The sequence below is a fragment of the Ovis aries genome, chromosome 7, assembly GCF_016772045.2.
Source record: "Ovis aries strain OAR_USU_Benz2616 breed Rambouillet chromosome 7, ARS-UI_Ramb_v3.0, whole genome shotgun sequence".
Classification (NCBI taxonomy): domain Eukaryota; kingdom Metazoa; phylum Chordata; class Mammalia; order Artiodactyla; family Bovidae; genus Ovis; species Ovis aries.
Window position 1 is genome coordinate 41,729,549 of NC_056060.1, and position 26,024 is coordinate 41,755,572.

Sequence of the window (26,024 nt, forward strand, 5' to 3'; positions counted from 1 at the left end):
ATATAGTAGTTTTAAGCAGTTGGGGCAATATGACTACTACTTTCCTGCAAAAATCACTAAGGAAATGGTTCAGGAGGTCAGAGGAAGAAAAAGAAGATACTGAAGAAGTGAAGTGATTGGTGAAGATAAAACTGAGCAGAGAGAGATACACTGTCAGTAGGGTAAATTTCAGAAGGTTAGAGAGTGAAATTGAGTCTTCCGGAGTCAGCAGTTTGTTTTGAGGCCTCAGTTTACTAATGAAAGAAGCTAACTAATGAGTGTTTTTTATTTTATCTTCATTTTTATAGAACATCTTTATTTTTTTTAATTTTTTTAATTTTTACTTTATTTTACTTTATAATACTGTATTGGTTTTGCCATACATTGACATGAATCCACCACGGGTGTACATGCGATCCCAAACATGAACCCCCCTCCCACCTCCCTTGCCACAGCATCCCTCTGGGTCATCCCCGTGCACCAGCCCCAAGCATGCTGTATCCTGCATCGGACATAGACTGGTGATTCGATTCTTACGTGATAGTATACATGTTTCAATGCCATTCTCCCAAATCATCCCACCCTCTCCCTCTCCCTCTGAGTCCAGAAGTCCGCTATACACATCTGTGTCTTTTTTGCTGTATAGAACATCTTTATTATTTGTTTTGACATGTCCGAAGCTTAACACAATGTTATTCTTAATTTTTAAGGGTAATTTATTATTGTAAATGCAAATATTAGGATTGTAATGCAGTACAAATAGGAAGCAGAAATTCTTCCAGGAGAAGATTGTAGCCTTGATATACACAAGCCTGTAACAAACAAGTTGCTCAAATTGTGTGCTTATGAAAAGCACCTGGGTCCTCCAGCAAGTGTTAGAACAGTGCTGCTGCTCCTGCTGCTGCTGCTGCTGCTGCTGCTGCTGCTGCTAAGTGCAACGTACATTCAATAATCTGATAGTCATTGATCCTACATTATGGACTAAACAAAGTAGTTTGCAAATTGACAAGAATGAGAATGGTCTCTAAGTGTTGTAGAGAACCCAAGGCAAAATTTGACTGACTACTTTTGCATAAATTTGTTGCTGGTTTAACAGACCTCCAACCATTAGGTTTTTTTGTTGTTGTTGTTGTTGTTGTTGTTTTTAAGTTTTAGAATAGGCTATATATTTGAGGGGACAATCATATGAAGTATTCAACCCTTTGATGTCTTTCCTCTTTAACTTTCAGATTAGCTATATTTTTCAGTAATTTAAAATTAATACATTTCATGTGTTATAATCCCATTTGTTTCTTTTTTTTCCTTACATGATAGTATACATGTTAGAATGCCATTCTCCCAAATCATCCCACCCTCTCCCTCTCCCTCTGAGTCCAAAAGTTCATTATACACATCTGTGTCTTTTTTCCTGTCTTGCATACAGGGTCGTCATTGCCATCTTTCTAAATTCCATATATATGTGTTAGTATACTGTATTGGTGTTTTTCTTTCTGGCTTACTTCACTCTGTATAATCGGCTCCAGTTTCATCCATCTCATCAGAACTGATTCAAATGAATTCTTTTTAACGGCTGAGTAATACTCCATTGTGTATATGTACCACAGCTTTCTTATCCATTCATCTGCTGATGGACATCTAGGTTGTTTCCATGTCCTGGCTATTATAAACAGTGCTGTGATGAACATTGGGGTACATGTGTCTCTTTCAATTCTGGTTTCTCAGTGTGTATGCCCAGCAGTGGGATTGCTGGGTCATACGGTAGTTCTATTTGCAATTTTTTAAGGAATCTCCACACTGTTCTCCAAAGTGGCTGTACTAGTTTGCATTCCCACCAACAGTGTAGGAGGGTTCCCTTTTCTCCACACCCTCTCCAGCATTTATTGCTTGCAGATTTTTGGATCACAGCCATTCTGACTGGTGTGAAGTGGTACCTCATTGTGGTTTAGATTTGCATTTCTCTAATAATGAGTGATGTTGAGCATCTTTTCATGTGTTTGTTAGCCATCTGTATGTCTTCTTTGGAGAAATGTCTATTTAGTTCTTTGGCCCATGTTTGATTGGGTCGTTTATTTTCTGGAATTGAGCTGCATAAGTTGCTTGTATATTTTTGAGATTAGTTGTTTGTCAGTTGCTTCATTTGCTATTATTTTCTCCCATTCAGAAGGCTGTCTTTTCACCTTGCTTATAGTTTCCTTTGTTGTGCAGAAGCTTTTAATTTTAATTAAATCCCATTTGTTTATTTTTGCTTTTATTTCCAGAATTCTGGGAGGTGGCTCATAGAGGATCCTGCTGTGATTTATGTCAGAGAGTGTTTTGCCTATGTTCTCCTCTAGGAGTTTTATAGTTTCTGATCTTACATTTAGATATTTAATCCATTTTGAGTTTATTTTTGTGTGCGGTGTTAGAAAGTGATCTAGTTTCATTCTTTTACAAGTGGTTGACCAGTTTTCCCAGCACCACTTGTTAAAGAGATTGTCTTTACTCCATTGTATATTCTTGCCTCCTTTGTCAAAGATAAGGTGTCCATATGTGTGTGGATTTATCTCTGGGCTTTCTATTTTGTTCCATTGATCTATATGTCTGTCTTTGTGCCAGTACCATACTGTTTTGATGACTGTGGCTTTGTAGTAGATCCTGAAGTCAGGCAAGTTGATTCCTCCAGTTCCATTCTTAGTTTTTGGGGCATCCTGATTAATCTGGTTACTACTTAAGACAGGTCTTTGCCTCTGATAACAAAAATTCTAAGATAACAAATTAATCAGCAGCAAGAGCTCAGTGAAACAAATTAGAACTCAGATTTTATCATTGTTGAGGCAGATTCACCTCTAAGTAAATTTTAAGGACAGATGGAATTTGGGAACAGGAGACATGGAAAGTACACATTAACCTGAGGTTCATAGGGAATACTGCCCAGTGAGGGCATTCAGAACTATCTCGGTAGGACTTCAGAATTGTTGGAGGATGAGACCTTCACTCAAAACCTGATACCAAAACCAGAGCTGAGTTTATTGGTTAATTTAGTAAAAGAGTTATACTTGGGAGTTTCATTGAGCAAAACAAATGATTATTATGTAGAGTTGGGGGCTTTGTCTTGGATTTTCATGGTTTACAGGGACAAGAATGGGTTGACATCAGTTTTTTAAGTATTGTTTTGTTGTTGAATACAGAAGCATGTTTTGTGTCTGGTTACAGAGGTTAGCAATGGGTTGACATAACCTCAGTTTTCTGAGGTGGTTCTTCTACTTGACTGACTTTTAAAGTATGAAGCTGTCACTGGTTGGCTTTCAGTGGGCTGTTGGTTGAAGTAAGGTGTTACTTACTTTGAAGGGTTTAAAATGAGTTCCAGTGTTTACTTACTACCTGAGGCTGAAATTAAAACTGAAATTGATTGATTAAATAGGTTAAACCAGTTCAGGTATTCACTGGCTACATGACTCTAGAACAGTTTTTTCCTGGGAGTTTGGGAGTGTTTTCATGTATTAATAATGGATATGCACATAAATTTAGCATTATAATTCAGATAACATTTTTTCATGTAAGCCTTTTTATACTGATGTAATACATGTATCGATACACTCCACACATTTGTAATATTAATAGCTATGTAATATATTAATATGCCATAATGTACCATTCCCAATTGTTGAGCATTTGAATTTTTTTCCATTTTTCACTAATAGTGGTGCTATAGCATTCCTTTTGAATGGTCTTCAAAGGAAAATAAACAAAAGTTACAATGTTTTTCATAATTTTCATCCTATGATCACTTGAAGGATATGCGAAGTGTAGGTCCATCATTTTCCCCAGTTGCCTGACTGGATTTAATTTATTTTTTAAAAGTATGACTTCAGATATTTTTATCTGAGAAAGTTAGAGTAATCTGTATTCTTGACTTTTTAAATCTCTACCTATATGTATGAACAAATCAAAATTCAGCAGTGTGGAACAATGGATGGATTTTGAAATAAGGACTGAAATTCATAGTATTCTGTACAGGATAAATGTAAAGCATATGAATTATTTGGGGAGGAGATGGGGACAGTGGGTGTACTGTAGCTGGCTTATAGCACTTTGAGAGCTAACTAGTAAATATTCAGGAGTTACATAAGCCAGTTATTAAACTGTTAGTAGCTTGAAATCAGCCATGGTAGGCACATTTGCACAGCAGAAATTGTCAAATGCCACAAATCAAGGAATGTTGTTGTTGTTGGAGAGCCAGTTTATACCAGCACAGCACTGGATGGGAGCATTAGGGAAGCAACTTAGAATTTGACACTAGAGGTAGGTAGAATATAGAGTACTTATTTAAGAAAATAAGACTTCATCTTTGATCCTATTCTACACATGGTCCTCATTTGGTTGACTTGGGAAGATGCCCAGTGAAAAGACCAAGAAAAGAGACTAAACTCTTCCAAGAAAAATGCAAAATATAGCCAAATCCACATAGTTGGTTTCATTTATCCTGATTCATGAACCTCTATTTTGCAAAAGCTGCTTCTTATCTAACCTCTATTTTCAAAGTGCATGTTTTAGGTAGAAATGTTCTAAATACAAATTACCGTATTTTGACAAAAATGTAAAATGTTGACTAGAATGAACATCTATCTAAAGATAGTGGACTATTTAAAGATAGCGTATATGGATATTTTTAAATGCTCTGCTCCACAGGAATCTCTCCTTTCCCCACAAGAATCCACAGAACACACATACACACATGGGGAAGAGGGGGGGCTTACACTGTAATGAAATAAGAAACATCCATAATTCTAACTAAGACATGTCCCTGTTTAAGGAAAGATGTGAGCTAAGGATTTTATATCCAGCAAAATTGACTTTCACTTACCAAGGACGCAAAATGTTATTAGCATGTAAGAATACAAAGAATGTTGTTCCCATGAGCCCTTAACGAGAAATCTCCTGAAGAATGAGCTTCAGTTAAGCAAAGGTAACGTAACTTCACCTAAGGAGAAATAATCATATACTATGTGCCTCCTTATAAAAGAACACTCTGCTTCATAGAGTCTTGACAAAAAGTAAAACCAGAGTCAGATCAAGACTCTGTATCCAGTTGCCAATTAGTAGGAAATTCAGAGGACTAAAGAACATGTTGAACTGCCCTGTGACTGTGCAGTCAGCAAGGTTCAGGTTATGGAAATCTCTCCAGGTCAGATTCATAGGTTCTTCAACAGATAAACTGTAAAGGGAAAGAAAGGATGGAAAAGCTTAAAAGAAAGTTAAAAGTGATATCAGTTTTAATGAGCAAGACTAAAAGGCTCAATTAGAAGCCCAGAGATGTAAATGCTTAGACTTTTAAAGATAGCTAATTTCATTAAAATATTCTAATTTTTCCCTAAAGTTCCTGCATTTTTCCAGATACTAAAATTGAAATATAACTTAATCTAACTTATAAAAGAATGGTTTAATGTGTCAGATTGTAAACTATGTGTTCTATACTTAATTTTGAGGCAGTGCAGCAGGAATTTTCCTAAGTTTAAATGCCACCTCTTCCACTCTGGCCTTGTGGCTTTGGGAAAATTACTTGATTAACATCAGGTTGGGGGGCGGGTGAAGGTGATTTTTATATATCTCTTTTAAGACTAATAATAAATTATAACTTCTCCTGGGGCAGCAGTGCATGAAATACATCATGTGTGTGATACTGGTATTGTGCTTGACTTACAATAGGCACTTGATAAAGGAAAGCTTCTCTTACCCTGGCTGCAATAGGTATGGAGGGGGGGCCCAAGAATTCTGTACTTTTAAAAGCCTCTCAAATGATTCTAATGATTGTTCTAATTTGGGGAACACAGTCCCTGATAAAAAATCCTTTTGGATATAAACAAATACTCAGCTTCAGGGATGTTTATCAATGCATTTCTTAGAATAGTACTTAGAAAAACTGGAAAACGTCTAGGAGAATGCAAAATAAGTTAGGTCTATCCATGCGCTAAAATACTATGTGGCCATGAAAATCAAATCAAGTAGCTAACATAGCATTTTGTACCAGGTACTGTTTGCAATGTCTTCTGTATACTATTTCATTTAGTAGTCCTGTGAGGCTGGCTCCCTTACTATCTCTATTTAACAGATGAAGAAATATTATAAATAACAAGTTGTGAAGCTGAAATATTTCTAAACTATTAGCAATAAAAAACATTTTTACAATAAAAATTTTGACCTTGTTAGAGGAGATACTGAATTAGCTTTCTAACAGAAAATATTTCAAAATTGTCATGTGAAGAAGTGATCAAAAAAAAAAACAAGTGATCAAAGCATTGGCAGTCAAAAAGTGGGAGAAAAAAGTATTGCAAAGGTATATTAGTTATTTTTCTGGATTTTTACAAATGTGTTTGTGGTGTCAGTGCTTTAAAATTTATAATTCATTATTTTTCTCATTGTAAATAAATATCAATGTTTTAGCCCATTTTTATACCTTTTTCCTATTGAGCCCTCTCCCCTGCACAGATTGTATAACTTTCAGGCCCCACAAAACCTGGATTCCCACCCCTCTGCCTACCAGGTATACATGATGAGAACCCCCGAAGAAGAGAAGGGGTCAGATGTAATAGAGGAAAAATATTTAGACAGATGGAAGGAGAAAACTTTCTTCAAATAAAACTTGAATCTTCATAAAAAGCTTCCTGAAAACTGACAGAGATGCCTCAAATTGGCTGAATGGCACTATGTAACTTAGTCATTTTGGGGGCAGCTTTCTATTCGCATTCAATGGAAACAGGTAGGATGATCTCAGAGAGGAGTGAATGCTCAGAAACAACTTTCCTAGGTTTTATGTTTGCTTTTTAATTCCTTTATGTGGAGACGAACACTATTCAGATGGCAATAATATCATTTAATATATTCCAGTAAAGAACAGATGGAGGCAATTTAGAGTTCCTTTATCAATCTTTTGTTCTTATTGTCTCTTAGAGTCTGATATTTCTCGTTCGAGATTGGAGCTTCCCATACGAATTTTCATATGGATCTGACGGTGGCTCCAAATTCTTGGAAAAACGCCTCAAGGTTTGTTAGCTGTCTAGATGCATGAAATTTCCCCAACAGTGATCTAAAATTATTTTTGTTGAGTGACTTCTTGAATAGATACTCAACATCCACAACCTCATTTGACCTTCATAGTATCTCTGTGAACAAACTAAGAGTGATACTTAATAAAATGTCAATTACTATTTTAAATATTATCGATAATTATGATTCAGAAAAAGAGTTCTTTTGTAGCTATCTATAAAACAATGATTTATTCCTAAAGATAAAATCTTTAATTTGAAGAGTTAAATCAGTTGAAGATTGACAGTACAAGTACCTGGATTCATGTTTTAGCAGAGGCTTAAAGTCAATTTAAGAAAATATTTAAGTTTTAAGATCCCCAAAGTCAATCTTAGGACATTTTGCTAGTAGTTCACAGAATGTGATATTAGGAGGAGGCTATTAACTGTCTGTGTCGTGACAGTTCAATAGTTGAACAGATATCCAAAAAAATACCTAATGAGTAATCAGAAAAAAAATGGAGATTAAAAAAAGAACTCTTGGTAATCAGGATCTCTAAGCTTACTTTTTTAGGCTATGGTTATTTTTTAGGATAATTTGTACTATTAACTGTCTAATACATAGGAAAAAAGGAGGCAGTTTAGCTTGTATGTAAATACCCAACTATCCAGATGTCTTTCTAGAATTTAAATGTATACCTACCAAGTGACAAGAGGCTGTCTTTGAGTACCTCCTGAAAAGAAGGTAGGAATATCTTATGATCTATTCATGTCTTTGTGAGTACTTTGAATTAAAATTTGAATTTGTAGGAACTAGCTGGAGTAAAATCCCACTAATTTGTACTAAAAAATGGGAGGGCTCTTCTGAGTAAGAGTAGACATTTGTTAATTATAGTAATAATGCCATATGTATACTATACTTAAATGTGGCTATGTAGCAAATTGACCCAAAACTTTTAGTATCAGCCCTGTCATGTCATTTTTTATCATTGTGACCACAGATAGCAAATATAAATGCCACAGAATTCTTTTGGAGTTCAATTTGTGTTGAAAGTCATTTAAACTTCAGAATGATTTACTACAGGTCTCAGGGAACCAGCATGAAGAACTCCAGAATGTTCGAAAACACATCCATTCCTGTTTCACCAAAATTTCCTGTTTTCTGCTACCTCATCCTGGCCTAAAAGTAGCTACCAATCCAAACTTTGATGGAAAATTGAAAGGTCTGTCTGTCTTTTACTGAATGTGTTTATGTCACTAAGTCTGATTTTATCCACTGGGCTTATAGCTGCTAGTTTAGTTTGTTCACTGATCTGGGTGTGCTGATTAGAAATTGTCAGGGAGATTGAGAATCCCCAGCTCATGCTAGAGCACCTCCTTGATCTGTGGGGTTCTATGGGTGCCAACCCTTTCTCAGAGGTTCCTGCTCACCTCTGCATTGAGAAATGCTCCTTAATATCTTCCTTTTATATTTTCCTTATTTATATTAAAGGGAAAATAGAAGTCTATATTATTGGAATATTTGTATTATTATATAATTAGAGATAGAAAAAATACTGCATAATACTGAAGTGAAGCTCTTTCAAACTGCTGCTGAAAAATTTAATTATCAATCATTAAAAACTTCACTAATAATGAAAGCATCTTCTGGATGAGGACTAGTTTCTTAAAAAACTAAAAGCCCCAGAGGGTTTTTCAAAGTAATAGTATGTAATCATCTCTTAAACAGAGAGATATGACTAATGTTTTAAGATTCCAAAGCAATTCAAATTGTCTAAAAAAAGAGAGAAGGGGGGCAGCAGGAGGTGGAGGCAGGAGTCTGCAGAAGCTAATCCTTCCTAATAATCGTTAGGTCTTTAGATATTTGCTTTGCAGTTAATCCAAGGTAGTATTGATCTCACATGGCCTCAGCCTGCAATGGTTTAGAGTGGGGCTTGGGTTCCCAGCCAGAGACTGGGCTGGATTGCGGTGGTGAAAGCACCAGATCCTAGCCACTAGACCAGTGCTCAGTGACAAGGACTCTGGCCCTTTGGCTTTGCAGAAAAGAATTCCCACAAAGATGGAACGCAGTGAAACAAGGAAAGTATTTATCAAGAGGGGAAAAAAAAAGTATGGTATATGTGGATGGACACACAAGCAGACTCAGAGGGAGAATCCCTGAGTTGCACCCTCATGGCAATTTGAATTACTTTTATGGGTGTTTCTTCCAAGTTTCCTTTGGCCAGTCATTTTGATTTGCCTAGTTCACGGTCCATCTTTGGTGTACCTCAGGATCCTTCCATGTGTGCACACGCCTCTCTTAGCCAAGATGGATCCTACCGCAGAGGCATCTGGGTAGAGCATCCCTTGACATTGCTCCTCCTTTCGCCTGCAATTAGCCTTTTCTGCACATGTATGTTCAGGGAGGTCTCCTGACTTCGCAAACAAAAAATACCTGGTCTGGGCAAGGCCCAACCTCCTCCCTTAATTATCCTGCTGTTTCTGACTTTGAGTTTCCATCAGTAGAGAATGAATCTCCAATTGCCTTATCCTGGGGGTGTCTATTTATCTCCTGCTGCTGCTGCTGCTAAGTCGCTTCAGTTGTGTCCAACTCTGTGTGACCCCATAGACGGCAGCCCACCAGGCTCCCCGGTCCCTGGGATTCTCCAGGCAAGAGTACTGGAGTGGGGTGCCATCGCCTTCTCCAGTCTACCTCCTGAGGTAGTACAAAGGTACCTCCTGAGGTAGTACAAAGACGTTTCTGACTTTTTCATTTGTAAGCCTAGCATTAAGTATACCACTAAATTGAAACGTGCTTAATTTACTTTGGCCTTTCTGCATTGTGCCAGGGGTAATGAGACAGTGGCATAACAAGCCTTGAAGCACAGCTGTTCTCAAAGGACTTTAAAATTACTTTTAAAAATGACAGCTGAACAACTTGTGTTCAGTTTTATGGAACTGGCAAGTTCAAAAAGCAAACCAGGTTTTTTTCCCTATGTATCCATAGTGTTTTCTCTCAGATACCTTTTATTTTACCATTGCAGTTAATGTCATAAATAGAATCCCAAATTTATCAATCATCAGCAGTTGTTGTTATACATGTTTTAAATTGTCTTTTCATTATACAACAGCAAGACAACTGTAGGCAGGCACATATTAATGCATGGATTCCAAGATCGTATAATTTCACTGTCACTTATGAATTCCAACCCACCAGTGAGCACAGACTTCTTAATACTGTGCAGTGACCTAATGGCTTCAATGTGTTTTGAATAAATTACATAAAGAGAGGGCTCCCACAAGGCCTTTCTTTCTTCTCTGGGGTTGGAGAGCCATAAGCAGGCAGAGCAGGAGCAGGCCTTCAACAACAGTCCTTTATTGGGACAAAAAAGTACCCTGCCTTGTTCCTTTCCTGTAGTATACAGCCACAGTTCTTAAATTAACAGATACATTTTGCAATGAAAGAATTCAGGGAAGGAGTTTAAGATAAACCATGCAGATACAAATCACAGTTTTAAATAGATTTGTTCCTCATCAAATTTTACTCATAATCTAAACATATATTGACTCATAGTTGGTTTATAGTTAACCATGAGTTGCAAGTTTACCAAAGTGGCTAGCTTGAGGGAAAGAGAAATGAAAGGCGGCTTCAGTTGCCTGTCAAAGTTCCATTTTAATGAGGCTTTACAAGACTACTGCTAAATCCCTCTGTGTGCCAAAATGTTCTCGTTTGCCTCAGTGTTTCCTTGGGCAGTTTTGAGTCTACTGTCTACATCAGTTTTTCATCCCTTGCTGAATCTTATAATATGGTGTTACTTCTATCCAGAATGTCTTGTCTTCTGGCCAAGCTGTTCTCCAGAGGGCTGTCATCTGAGTGGTTGCTTCCAGGGGAAAAAACATCTTTGAATAAACAATTGTGCAGAAATTCTTTGATGATAGTTTCTCACATACTCTTTCGATACACTTATAGAAATAATTTTCTAACTCAGTTGTTATCAGAGAAGGCGGTGGCACCCTACTCCAGTACTCTTGCCTGGAAAATCCATGGACGGAGGAGCCTGGTGGGCTGCAGTCCATGGGGTCGCTAAGATTCGGACATGACTGAGCGACTTCACTTTCACTTTTCACTTTCATGCATTGGAGAAGGAAATGGCAACCCACTCCAGTGTTCTTGCCTGGAGAATCCCAGGGATGGCAGAGCCTGGTGGGCTGCCGTCTATGGGGTCGCACAGAGTTGGACACGACTGAAGCGACTTAGCAGCAGTAATTGTTATAATTATTTTTTGTTCATGGTCCCTCACATTATCAAAATTGTTATCCTAGCTTACTATTTCCAGTTTTATTTAAAACTTATACTACTATGATTATATTTAATTGCTATTAGTTGAATCACTTCCCACTTAGGAAATCAAAAGGACCAAAAGAACTGAATCACATTCATCCGTGATACATTCGACCAATTCTTACCAAGTGCCTACTGAACATGTCCCCTCATATAGCAGATCCAATCTTGTAATTAACAAGGAGTTAACATTTTTCTGAGGTGGTTCTGTGTTATAATACCACCTGTAGAATGACCAGGTAACCACATCATAAATTGGGGAGCTGCTTCCATAACAGCTCCAGTTAGACTTCAGAAAGCATAGCCAAACCCCAGTGCAAGGTTATTATTTTTAAAGATGTATTTCTCATGACTTGTCAGAGTCAAATGGTCCTGAGAAAATATCTTCCTTGGTTAGTTTCCACAGCAGCCCTACACCATAGGTGCTTCTGCCGTGTGGTATTCTTATAAAGCATATATCGTGTCCTCAATTGTTACAGATAACTTCTTTGACCTAGATCCTGAATTCCTAACAAGGTTTTAGTCTTGTGACAAAAGTTCTTGAAGAAATGATGAAAACAGAAATCATCATGAATAATCATTCACCCACACATATTATTGAATACTTGCAGTGAGTGAGTCAAGGCTGATGAGCACACCTCCGCAAATTGATCTGAACTGGTCTGCAGATGTTCTGGGTCATGTATTTACTTTTCTTCCACTAATATTGTTAGCAAGAGCTCCCACTTGTGTATGTCATGAATATATTGTTTGTATTTTCTGAATCCAAAATTGGAATGCCTGGCTTTGGTGAGAACAAAGTTATATGGCTAATGCTATTGTCAGAACACTTTTTTTTGTCCAAATGTGTGATACTGTGCTGGTTACTTTGATAATTAATACACTTGATGCCAGAGTGTGTATCTTATTCCATTACAATTTTACAAGGAAATTTAGGAAGGAGTGGAATTTGCATGTTTTGAAAGTGATTTTACAGTGGTTTTAGAAGGAGAAACCTTTTTTGTTTTATACAGATATTCCAGAAGAATTCATATATTCTAGATATATAGCAATATTCTACTAATGTTGAAAAAAGCATAATATCATATAGTAAAAAAGAAACCTATTAGCATCAGTGAATACAGATACATAATAGGCAATAAAACACGACAAAGGAAACATAATAATATAATACAAATACCAGTATTTCAGTGAAAATTGGTAACTAAGAAGCAAACCACCATAATAAATACGTCTGAATAAACCTATAATAATACGGAGCACATGCACGCATGCTAAGTCACTTCAGTCGTGTCCGACTCTGAGCGACCCCATAGACGGCAGCCCACCAGGCTCCTCTGTCCCTGAGATTCTCCAGGCAAGAATACTGCAGTGGGTTGCCATTTCCTTCTCCAATGCATGCATGCATGCTAAGTCGCTTCAGTTGTGTCTGACTCTGTGCGACCCTATGGACAAGCCCACCAGGCTTCTCTGTCCACAGGCTTCTCCAGGCAAGAATACTGGAGTGGGTTGCCATTTCCTTCTCCAATGCATGCATGCATGCTAAGTCGCTTTAATTGTGTCTGACTCTGCCACCCTATGGACAAGCCCACCAGGCTTCTCTGTCCACAGGCTTCTCCAGGCAAGAATACTGGAGTGGGTTGCCATTTCCTTCTCCAAATACAGAGCACAGTTATCAGTAAAAACTGGTACAATGCAAACAAAAAAAATAAATTTGAATAAATCCTGTCCAAGTCCTCATAAAATATGGACACAAATTTCAAAGCTGTACAAAACATGAAGGAAAATATGTTGGAAGAATTTCCAACATCATGCTCATACACGTCATAAACAGTAAGCAAAAGAAAAGAACCATAAATTCTTACGTAAACTGATATTTCAGTAACAAGCAGGGGACATGCAAAACACAATCATAAGGTTTGAATCTTTATCCTTAAGACCTTAGAAATCACCAATCCTTTAAGCCTAAAAACTCTGACTCTGCTGAAATTCAGGTTTTTAAAAATCATGGTATCTTTACTTAGATACCAAGTCTCTGGATATACCAAGTCTCTGCTTTTTACGTATGATTTTAAAAATTACTGCTGTGTTCAAAAGACTCCTCTGAATATCTGTTTTTTGTGTTACTTTGCTAAATTTGTAATACTAAGCTTGAACCTAATACTATAAAATGGGTTATGTGTAATCAGTTCAGTTCAGTCACTCAGTCATGTCCGACTCTTTGTGACCCCATGGACTGTAGCACGCCAGGCCTCCCTGTCCATCACCAACTGCCAGAGTCTACCCAAACCCATGTCCATTGAGTCAGTCATGCCATCCAACCATCTCATCCTCTGTTGTCCCCTTCTCCTGCCCTCAATCTTTCCTAGCATCAAGGTCTTTTCCAGTGAGTCAGTTCTTCACATCAGGTGGCCAAAGTATTGGAGTTTCAGCTTCAGCATCAGTCCTTCCAGTGAACACCCAGGACTGATCTCCTTTAGGATGGACTGGTTGGATCTCCTTGTAGTCCAAGGGACTCTCAGGAGTCTTCTCCAACACCACAGTTCAAAAGCATCAATTCTTTGGCGCTCAGCTTTCTTTATAGTCCAACTCTCACATCCATTCATGGCTACTGGAAAAACCATAGCCTTGACTAGATGGACCTTTGTGGCAAAGTAATGTCTCTGCTTTTTAATATGCTATGTAGGTTGGTCATAACTTTCCTTCCAAGGAATAAGCGTCTTTTAATTTCATGGCTGCAGTCACCATTAGTTGTACTAAATAACTCAGACTACTACTGATCAGCTAGCTAAAAGGCCTCCATTGCTTTTCTTACAGTTTTGTGTTGTTGAGTTTCACTACTAGAGGAAGCCCTAATTTCACTTCTTTTTGAACTTGAGTATTAGCTAACACACCTTACACAGTTCTATACATTTTTCATAAGATTGGCACAGTAAACACAGAAAATTTTTGGATATACTTTCTGGAGGGAATACAGTTTATAAGGCAGTAAATATCTGCCCTTCTTCCATTTATAATTCTCTCTGTATAAAACCATGAACGGGACTTAAAGGCATCAGAATGCATGACATGGTTATGTGAATGGGGTGTGAAACATATGTGTATCATTTAATATCAAGAAAGCTATTTTATAGGTGAAAGACAAATATGTAATTGGAGTGGAGATGAGAAAGACTAGCAATAGGAGTTGGGCAAGGAATATAGTTCACCCTGAGAAAAGTGGGTTTCAGGAGTAATTTAGATGATCAGAAGGTGAGTGATAGCTTTATCACTAGGGAAAAAATAAAGGTAGTTACCGGATGTTTTATGGTATTCCATGAAAGACTTTAACAATTTTAAAATAATGATGAATTTTCTTCTACTTTAGAAATAGATGATGAATTCATCAAAAACTTGAAAATCCTCATTCCTTGGCTGCTTAGTCCCGAGAGCCTAGACATTAAAGAGATCAATGGGAACAAAATCACCTGCCGAGGTCTGGTAGAGTACTTCAAGGTATCATTCTCATTTCTAGAGCACTTGCGAATATTTACATTTGACATGTTTGGGAATGCAGTTCCTACCTAAAACAACAGAAAATTATAGACTCTGTAATATGGGGGGCAAAGGTATGAGGAATATATACAAATGATTTAAAAAATTTGTTAGACTCCCAAGAGGAGCTTGCTTTCTGAAATTATTTTTTGAGAAAACTCCTTGAGGTAACTTTACTGTCACCTTTTATCTTGAGGGAAATTATTTCGAAACAGAAATGCATCTAGGAGTTGGAAAAGTCTTGCTTCTCTTTACGGGGAGGAGGTGTTTCCCAGGGTCACATAGTCTTCACTTATGACCTATACTGAATTTTACCTTCATTCTCAAGATTTTCCCTAATGGGTTATACTTTGCCTTCCTACTGGAGAAAATTCGTCCACATTTCCTGCTTTTTGCACCAAGAGCCAATTTGAAATGGAAATAGTTTAAATTTGCATTTACCTGTTTACCTCAGATAGCCCCAAACACATTTTTTAAACCAATGCACATATATAGTGGATTTCAGTTATCAGATTTTTGGATTGACGCTCCAAGGGCTAAAATAACAATTTTAGCTAAATTGTTTAGCTAAAATAAATTTTTTTTTTTTTAATTTTTATTTATTTATTTGGCTGGATCGAACCTGGGCCCCTGCACTGGGAGTGGAATTCCTAAAATAAATTTTTTAAAATGATGTTTTGTCATTTCAAATGTGGTTGTATACCTTCTTCGTGATTGTTTATCTTCACCACTCTCAGCAAAAAGTGACAGGTTGTCTAAAATTTGAATTCTTGCTGTGCATAAAACACCATGGAGCAGCATAGGATTTTAGTAGGAGACTCAGGGCCCTTGAACAAATCTGTTCCATAAAGCTTGAGGCAGCAGCAGGTACATATTCCTGTGGGTAACTGAAAATGTTACTCCTAGCAGAGGGATCTGAGAAAGTTTTAAAGGAGGTGAGGTAGGTAAGCCTTTGCGAAGACTGAGATTGGCAAATGGGTACAAAGGGCTTTTCAGGAAAAGGGAATAAGAACTAATAAGAAAGAGGGAATTAAAAGTATGAGAAAGATAATAGTTCCTGAAACTGTCAAGATCTAATTTTTTTGAACTGTCAAGGCCTTAGACCTCAGAATGCAATTTAACATAGATATTGAATGGAATTACTTGAACATGAGTCTTTTTTCTTTCCTATTTTTTAGGCTTATATAAAGATCTATCAAGGTGAAGAATTACCACATCCCAAATCCATGTTACAGGTATTTATTCATCAAGAGTCTTGACATTCTAAAACATTCTGTCACTAAAGCTAAGTTAAAGATATGCTCCAATCTGGCTGTCAGAAATCACCATATAAAAATAATGGGTGGAGTGATAGATTATTTTTCTAATAACAACTCACTTGTGGAAGTGATTCATCTAATCACTTTCAGATACACATATAGCACCCTCACTTGTGCTGAGATACAAGAGAGTCTTCATTCTCTTTGTACTAAATTTGTTTAGAAAAGACTCATACTGTGGTTTAGATTCATACATGTGACAAGAAAAGCAGGTCCAGGTTTTAAACAAGTGGCCTCTACAAACAAACATTCAAGAAAGGAAAAACTTGCTTTTTCCATACTTTTTTTTTTTAATTTCTGAATCTTAATGCCTCCTTCATGTTATCAGTGATACACTGTTCTATCAGTAGTAATCTTTAAAGTTGACATAGTTTTATGTATGAGTACATGTGTGCAAAGTTGCTTCAGTCATGCCCAACTCTGTATGACCCTATAGACTGCAGCCTGCCAGGCTCCTCTGTCCATGAGATTCTCCAGGCAAGAATACCAGAGTGGGTTGCTATGCCCTCCTCAAGGGGATCTTCCTGACCCAGGGATCAGACCTGTGTTTCTTATGTCTACCTGCACTGGCAGGCAGGTTCTTTACCACTAGTGCTGCCTGGGAAGCCCATTAGTATATATAAAATGTATATATTATTTCCCGTGTGTCTGGATTTATAGATTCACACACACATACACACACATTTGGTGAAAGGCTTTAAAATGTTTTTAGAGGAATAATCTTCCAAATGAAAATTCATTTTTGAACTATGGTTTATTGAGTAAGCTTTATTTTATACATTTTGAAATTTTAATTTTACTAATTTAAAAGATACAGAAGTACTTCAGCCCATTTTAAATTATCTGATGACCTTGAGTTTTTGCATATTTCTTGCACGTTGTGTGTATATATGTGGAAGTCTAATAAATATGAATTCCATTTTACATCATACTTTGTACTTTGTCCAAAGGCCACAGCAGAAGCTAATAATTTAGCAGCCGTGGCAACTGCCAAGGATACATACAATAAAAAAATGGAAGAGGTAAGAATATTTTAAATCACATTCTAAATAAAGTCAGTATTTCTTCCATGAACTCATTCTTTTCTTCTTCCACGTTACACTGGATACACATGCAGAAGTGGCGCTGACTTGCGCTTTCTCAGCCTGTGTGTATCACATTTCTTTTGATTGTATTCCTCAAGTATTTTAAAAACAAATCAAGAGGATATGACATATGCAAAATTTGAATGTATTTTAAATGAATTCTCTCTATAACATATTTCTTTTTAAAGTTCACGTTGTGGGGGTAGAGGAATACAGATTTTTCCACTATTTATAAGAGCTAAAGTAGCTAAAGTAACATGCTACCCTCTCTACTATATCTCCCCATATTCCATAAGTCCAATTTCTATCTTAAGTATAAAAAGCTGTTAGAAAAAAATTAACCACAAGGGCCAACATTTCTAAGTACTATATTTCCTCTTTTTACTAGTAACATTCTAAATTAGGATACATCTACTGATTATTGTGTATATCTATTAATATGATGAGTTTTCTTTCCACTGAAAATGTTATAAAATAAAAATTGCACCCCAAATTGGTAGAGCCTTGGAATCAAGGGAAATACAGTATATGGTCTGGTGTTTATGACATAATTAAAGGGGAAATGGAATGAGAGTTTCCTATGTATATTTAAATCTCAACTGTAGTTAATGGTATGGGTAGTTGAGATTTCCCTTGTAACTTTTGAAAAAAAGTTGAAAAAGTGGTCCATGAACATTTAACATGTTTCCATTTAGTCTCTTGAAGAAAATACTGAATGGACTCCAAACAAAAATCAGTGAAACCTTTTCACCTTGAGGAAATTGGACTAAGTAATGGATATTCCAATCGGTATCAAAAAGAGAATAAAAATTAAGGCTTTAATATGTCACCTATAAACTTACCAGTCCCACTTATAGTCTCTCCTGATAGAAATGGAGTGTGGAAAGATGTGGGTTGACAAAATAAAATGTAGGCTTCTTCTGATTATTAATGTGTTCTAACAGATTCAGCTAGCTAAGTGCAAAATTGTGATACAGTTGCTAGTTTTACAGTACACTGCATAAATAATACTTCCTATTCGATACAGATCTGTGGCGGTGACAAACCATTTCTGGCCCCTAATGACCTGCAGACCAAACATCTGGAGCTTAAGGAAGAATCTGTGAAGCTATTTCGAGGGGTGAAGAAGATGGGTGGGGAGGAATTCAGCCGGCGTTACTTGCAACAGTTGGAGACTGAAATAGATGAACTCTACATCCAGTATATCAAGCACAATGATAGCAAAAATATCTTCCATGCAGCTCGTACCCCAGCCACACTGTTTGTTGTCATCTTTATCACATATGTGATTGCTGGTGTGACTGGATTCATTGGTTTGGACATCATAGCTAGCCTATGCAATATGATAATGGGACTGACCCTTATCACCCTGTGCACCTGGGCATACATCCGGTACTCTGGAGAATACCGAGAGCTGGGAGCTGTAATAGACCAAGTGGCTGCAGCCTTGTGGGACCAGGTAGGAACACTGAATTCTCTTCAACTAAATGCAGCACCTATTTGAATGCTATCTGTGTCCCAGACACTATGTTAGATATTGTATAATATACAGGTAAACATTACTTTAAGAATTTTATAGAGTTTGTCAAGATGGCCAGATACAAACTATAGTTTTCCAGTCAACATCTCACTATTTTTCAAAAATACATGGATTAGGTAGTATTTTTCTTATCCCTAAAGTTGAGAGAAAACAGTTTTTATTTAGCTGATTGTGACTCGATTATTTGTTGATTACTTCATACTTAAAACTTTATCATTAGACTAGCATTGGTTTTGTCGTGCTGTGCTTAGTCGCTCAGTCATGTCCAACTCTTTGCAACCCCATGACCTGTAGTCCACCAGGCTCGTCTGTCCATGGGGATTCTCCAGGCAAGAATACTGGAGTGGTTTGCCATGCCCTCCTCCAGGGGATCTTCCCAACCCAGGGATTGAAGCCACGTCTCCTTCACTGTAGGCAGATTCTTTACCATCTGAGCCACCAGGAAAGCCCAAGGATACTGGAGTGGGTAGCCTGTCCCTTCTCCAGGGGATCTTTCTGACCCAAGAATCAAACTGGGCTCTCCTGCATTGCAGGCAGATTCTTTACCAGCTGAACTAGAAGGAAGCCCTTGGTTTTGTTCAGTTCAGTTCAGTCGCTCAGTCATCCAACTCTTTGTGACCCCATGGACTTAAGCACACCAGGCTTCCCTGTCCATCACCAACTCCCAGAGCCTACTCAAACTCATGTCCATTGTGTTGGTGACGCCATCCAACCATCTCATCCTCTGTCGTCACCTTCTCCTCCCGCCTTCAATCTTTCCCAGCATCAGGGTCTTTTCAAATGAGATAGCTCTTTGCATCAGATGGCCAAAGTATTGGAATTTCAGCTTCAGCATCAGTCCTTCCAATGAATATTCAGGACTGATTTCCTTTAGGATGGAGTGGTTGGATCTCCTTGCAGTCCAAGGGACTCTCAAGCGTCTTCTGCAACACTGCATTTCAAAAGCATCAATTCTTCAGTGCTCAGCTTGCTTTATAGTCCAACTCTCACATCCATACATGACTACCAGAAAAACCATAGGCTTGACTAGACGGACCTTTGTTGGTAATGTCTCTGCTTTTTAATATGCTGTCTAGGTTGGTCATAGCTTTTCTTCCAGGGAGCAAGTGTCTTTTAAATTTCATGGCTTCAATCACCATCTGCAGTGATTTTGGAGGCCCCCAAAATAAAGTCAGCCACTGTTTCCAGTGCTTCCCCATTTATTTGCCATGAAGTGATGGGACCAGATGCCATGATCTTAGTCTTCTGAATGTTGAGTTTTAAGCCACCTTTTTCACTGTCCTCTTTCACTTTCATCAAGAGGCACTTTCTCCCATAGGGTGGTATCACCTGCATATCTGAGGTTATTGATATTTTTCCCAGCAATCTTGATTCCAGCTTGTGCTTCATCCAGCCTGCCTTTTTGCATGATGTACTCTGCATAGAAGTTAAATAAGCAGAGTGACAATATAATCCTGACGTACTCCTGTCCTGATTTGGAACCAGCCTGTTGTTCCATGTCCAGTTCTAACTGTTGCTTCCTGACCTGCCTACAGATTTCTCAGGAGGCAGGTGAGGTGGTCTGGTAGTCCCATCTCTTTAAGAATTTCCCACAGTTTGTTGTGATACAGTCTAAGGGTTTGGTGTAGTCAATAAAGCAAAAGTAGGTGTTTTTCTGGAACTCTTGCTTTTTCGATGATCCAGTGGATGATGGCAATTTGATCACTGGTTCCTCTGCCTTTTCCAGATCCAGCTTTAACATCTGGAAGTTCATACTTCATGTACTGTTGTAGCCTGGCTTGGAGAATTTTGAGCATTACTTTGCTAGCGTGTGAGATGAGTGCAATTGTGCAGTAGTTTGAACATTCTTTGGCATTGCCTTTGTTTGGGATTGGAATGAAAACTGACCTTTTCCAGTCCTGTGGCCACTACTGTTTTCCAAATTTGCTGGCATATTGAATGTAGCACTTTCACAGCATCATCTTTCAGGATTTGAAATAGCTCAACTGGAATTCCATCACTTCCACTAGCTTTGGTCATAGTGATGCTTCCTAAAGGCCCACTTGACCTCACATTCCAGGATGTCTGGCTCTAGGTGAGTGATCACACCATTGTGGTTATCTGGGTCATGAAAATCTTTTTTGTGTAGTTCTTCTGTGAATTCTTGCCACCTCTTCTTAATATCTTCTGCTTCTGTTGGTCCATACCATTTCTATCCTTTATTGTGCTCATCTTTGCATAAAGTGATCCCTTGGTATCTCTGATTTTCCTGAAGAGATCTTTCCCATTCTATTGTTCTCTCTTTCTTTGCATTGATCACTCAGGAAGACTTTCTTATCTCTTCTTGCTGTTCTTTGGAACTCTGCATTTAGATGCTTACATCTTTCCTTTTCTCCTTTGCCTTTCACTTCTTTTCTCAGCTATTTGTAAGGCTTTGTCAGACAACCATTTTGCCTTTTTGCATTTTTTCTTGGGGATGGTCTTGATTACTGCCTCTTGTACAATGTCACAATCCTCTGTCCATAGTTCTTCAGGTACTCTATCCCTTGAATCTATTTGTCACTTCCACTGTATAATCATAAGGGATTTGATTTAGGTCATACCTGACTGGTCTAGTGGTTTTCCCTGCTCTCTTCAATTTAAGTCTGAATTTGGCAATAAGGAGTTCATGATCTGAGCCAGTCAGCTCCCGGTCTTGTTTTTGCTGACTGTATAGAGCTTCTCCCTCTTTGGCTGCAAATATAATCATTCTGATTTTGGTATTGACCATCTGGTTATGTCCATGTGTAGAGTCTTCTCTTGTGTTGTTGGAAGAGGGTGTTTGCTATGACCAGTGCATTCTCTTGGCAAAACTCTTGTTAAAGTCTATGATCTGCTTCGTTTTGTACTCCAAGGCCAAATATGCCTGTTACACCAGGAGTTTCTTGACTTCCTACTTTTGCATCCCAGTTCCTTATTATGAAGAGGATATCTTTTTCGGGTGTTAGTTCTAAAAGGTCTTGTAGGCCTTCATAGAACCGTTGTTAGGACCATATATAAATGACCATCTGAAGTCATATCACTGTCTCTTTTAGTAAAACCTCTCAACACAGTATCTGATTACTTCAGATTGTCTCTTTAAACTATTCATTTGTACCAGGCCCTAAAATGAGTCCAAGTCAACCTCTTGATCAGCTGCTTCTGGGTCAGTTGTCCTCTATTAACCAACCCAGGGTCACCATGGTCTGCTGTTCAAATAACTGATTATGGACAGGGGAAACAGTTATAAACACACCAGAATAAAAATCATCTCACCATTCATTCTGGAAGTGTCTTCAATTACTGCATGAAAATTTCGATAAATTTAGTGAAACTAAAGTTGAGATTCTTCATAAAATTTTGGAGTTAAGACTTGTGAATATTTATGGTCTGCAGGTAGCAAGTAATAGCTACAATTCTGTCAGCATTTAGTATGTTTATACTCTTTAAAACCAAACTGTAACTATGGATTTGCCGTGTGTCTTTGAAGAATCTAGTTGAGATATATACTGATAAATGGTGGCACTATTGGAAAAGAATTAATTAAAATTGGATCCTCTGAGCCACTGCCTCAAAAAGCCCCTCAGGGGCTTTTTAAGGTAAATCCCAAAGCCCTCCTAGAATATGATGCTGAAACCTGTGAATATAGAATTGAGTCCTTTAGAAGATTCAGATTAAATATGTAATCTAAATTGAAAAAATCTGCAGGGGTATATGGTCTAAATATTTTTAACTGGAAGTAACTGCTTTACTTTACTAAGTTGGGTTGGTTTCTGCCATACATCAACGTGAATCAGCCGTAGGTATACACATGTCCCCTCTCTCGAGGTGTATTTGTTCCTAAATGCTCTCAGATTACTAATGTAAATAAGGTTGACTATCATAGTGCTATTAATGAAGCAGGATATATACTTCTCTTTTTTCCCCTTCAATCTGCCTTTACCACAGGGAAGTACAAATGAGGTAAGTTAAATTTTTCTTAAATTAAGAACTATTTGTATGTTTATAAACATTATGATTGTCTTATTTTACAAACCAACTAGTCGTTAAAGGATGTCTCAATGTAGATAGGTTTTAAAATATTTAATTTACTCTGAACATGATATATGATTTTAATCCACATATGAAACACAAGAATTGATTATCATGAATATTTTATTTTAAATGTTTAGAAATTTTCAAAAATCTTAAGCTCTAACATTGGGCATTTTGCTCTACTGCAGAGTGAAACAAGTAGTTATGAAAATCTTGAGCAAACTTAACTAATGCAGAGTCAATAGAGCTACAACCTTTAGAAGTGGTTTTCAACTTTGGCTTCTGAAAGAGTTATCTGTACCACTTTAAGCAGGTTTCAGGCCAGTATGTAGTGTAACTAACTTTCTTGGCATACCTCGGACCTGACCTGTAAATTAGTGTTCATTTCTCCCACTGCACATGTGCAGAAAGTCTGTATCTGAGGAAGAATCTAAGTTTCTATGAAAGAATCATTTTCACATAAGAAAAGTTATTTCTGTGGAATCATTTAGGTCATTACTTTCAGAAAGCAAAACTGATCTTCAGTAACTACAGTGACAGTACATAATTCTTTCCTTGGTTTCTGCTGTTTTATACATAACTAGATTATGTCTGCCAATCAGATACTAAGGATATATTTAATATTTATAAGTCAACAAGGAATTATTTTAGGTAAAATTCAGTAAAATGAATTTACTAAAACAGTAAAAATTAATTTCAACTTTGTAAATCAAATCTTAAGAAAAAATATGACCTTTTAAGAAAACATGGATTAAACTGAATGTATTAGAATCAGAATAGAACTAAGGTTGTGCCAGTATGCATTTGTAAATTGATGATGGTATAATTCAGATTTAAGAAAATAGCCATATAGACTCAAAAAGATAAAAAATGGAATTTCCTAGAAATTCTATTTAATGATATCAAGCTTTTATTCAACCTTTAAAAATAGACTTTTTAAAGACTCTAGAATTACATCAGATAAATTGGTCTTAATTGAGTGTTCATTATGTTAAAGTCAGAGGAGGTAATGAATTTTAGACACTAGCTGAGGGGTTAAAAAAACATAAAAATATTTATGGACACTTCGGAAAGCAGTATGTAAATATTTCTATGATGCAAACACTGTTACACAGACAAATAACAAAGACAGAGGAAGTTTTAATGAAGAAAGACTTTCTAAGGTAATGTTTCTGAATAAAGGTTTTGTAAGCTATGAACTGATTAGTGGAAGCAAGGAAAGAGAGCATATTTGAGAAAGCCCATGTGGTGGGAGAAGGGTAACACATGTGCTTATTTGCATGACCATATCAGGAAATTATGGAGAATAAAAAGTGGTCCCTTTCTTTTGAAAAACCTATCAGGAAGGTCCAATAGCAAGTGTTTTACCTGTGTAGAATAAATTAGCTATTGGCAATCACAAGTTATGAGCTCCCATAATTCCTCTAACTAATAATATTCACAATATGAGTTTTCCACATCCCTGGGGCACAGTGGTTAGGAAGCTCTGCTCCAAAAGGTGGTAACGGTAAAAGAAAATGCAGTCCGAGGACTGAACATTTACCATAGAGATCAACCCACATAAGTAGTATCAACACACTGGAGAGTTGAAAATACTTTTTGACTGCTGAGACACTAGTTATTAGTATATATGTTATACAGATTACTAAGGATTCCAAATTTAGCATGCTAAATTTTATACAGTACCATAAATTACACTAAAAGGAAAAAATTTATATCTCTGTATTTAATAAAATGTTTTATCATTTTAAAAAATAATCTTGATTATTTTATTTCTAGGCTTTATACAAGCTTTACAGTGCAGCAGCAACCCACAGACATCTGTATCATCAAGCTTTTCCTGCACCAAAGTCAGAATCTACTGAACAATCAGAAAAGAAGAAAATGTAACCCCAAATTTAAAAAGTACAGGTGCATGACCAAATTGTCAATTAAATATTGTTTTACGTTTCCATGCAAACATACAAAGTGCTTCCATCAGAACAGAGTAAAATACCAAGCACCTCTGAAGACTGCACAACAGCTTAGTTCTTTTACTTCAGTATTTAATAAGCAGATATATGTATGCATGGTTATATCATTTGTTAACATGTATAGTTTCTTGATTTTGTCTTCAAATATGCTATTATAATTTAAAGAATTTGTCTATTTATGATAAAGGTACATGTGTTCTGCTTGAATTTACTAAATACTACTACTGGGTTATAGTTAAACCATGTAGTAATATTACTCCACATTTGGATATGCTCATTTAATTTCTACAGAAGAATTTTTAAATTATTTCACATAGCCATTTGTTAAAACATAGCTCAATAGGCTTGATTCAACCTATACCATCTTACATATACCATTAGCTTTTATTATAAAAGACATCTAAGAGAGCTTTTCAGTTGCTTTATCAGAAACTATATATTGCTTCTTTTATATTGTTTAATATAGAATATAAACCTCTTGATCAAAAATGCACAAAAAAATCACTTTGTATATGTATTTGAGTTTCACTGCATTGTATATTTTTTCATTTGGTACACAAAGATATGTATTCATCATAGGTTTATTCTTTTAACATGTGAACTATTATTAAAGTTTACTCTGGTTCCTAAGATTAAAAACAACTGAATTTGGAAATGTTTGGGAGGTGCTGATACAGAAGAGGAAAAGTTTCTATCTCTTTTTTAGATTCAAAATGCATTTTCTTTAATGTTGACACCATTACAGATTTAGCTTCTCATTTTAACATATGTATGGCTGATCCCTTTTAGCTACCTTCCAGTTCTTTTAAACCAGAGATTCTATATTGTATTTCTAATTACTAAAATCTGTAGTGGAATTTCATACTTTTTAGAGGATAAAAATATGCAGTAATGAAAGAAAAAAAGAAAAAGTAATACCTCTTATCCAGGAGCTCTTAAAACAGAATAATGGATAACTTTCTTAGAAACAGCTAAGCTTTAGTTAAATGAAATGGTAATATTAAGTAAAGAGTAAAGATGGAAAAGTATGTGAGAGTTCATAAGATATTTAAGCTCACATCTTAGCAAACTTTGATCATGTGACCTGCGAAATAACTTTTCCCACTGAAAAAATTCCACTGGCCTATTTTCATTTTTGGATACCCCTTTCATTCTGCTTCCTTTGCCTATGGGCCTGCTGAATGGAAAGGTAGGATCTTTGTAAGCATTATGCATAAAACATGGACTCAAAGGCAACACA

The 26,024-nt window shown here is 36.8% G+C and overlaps 1 protein-coding gene across 2 annotated transcripts in view; it reads left to right on the forward strand.

Annotated features, from left to right (window-relative positions):
• Positions 1–25,439, forward strand: part of ATL1 (atlastin GTPase 1) — a 78,488-nt gene extending 53,049 nt beyond the window's left edge. The window contains exons 7-14 of one of the 2 annotated variants that reach the window (XM_027971738.3): positions 6,907–6,999; positions 8,065–8,203; positions 14,669–14,796; positions 16,014–16,070; positions 17,105–17,176; positions 18,267–18,698; positions 22,725–22,739; positions 24,591–25,439. In XM_027971738.3, coding sequence (XP_027827539.2) covers positions 6,907–6,999; positions 8,065–8,203; positions 14,669–14,796; positions 16,014–16,070; positions 17,105–17,176; positions 18,267–18,698; positions 22,725–22,739; positions 24,591–24,701 — 1,047 coding nt within the window. In that variant the 3' untranslated portion in view covers positions 24,702–25,439. The remainder of the gene's footprint in view (positions 1–6,906; positions 7,000–8,064; positions 8,204–14,668; positions 14,797–16,013; positions 16,071–17,104; positions 17,177–18,266; positions 18,699–22,724; positions 22,740–24,590) is intronic. The other variant, XM_042252312.2, reaches the window with a different exon arrangement.
• The last annotated feature ends 585 nt before the right edge of the window (positions 25,440–26,024 follow it).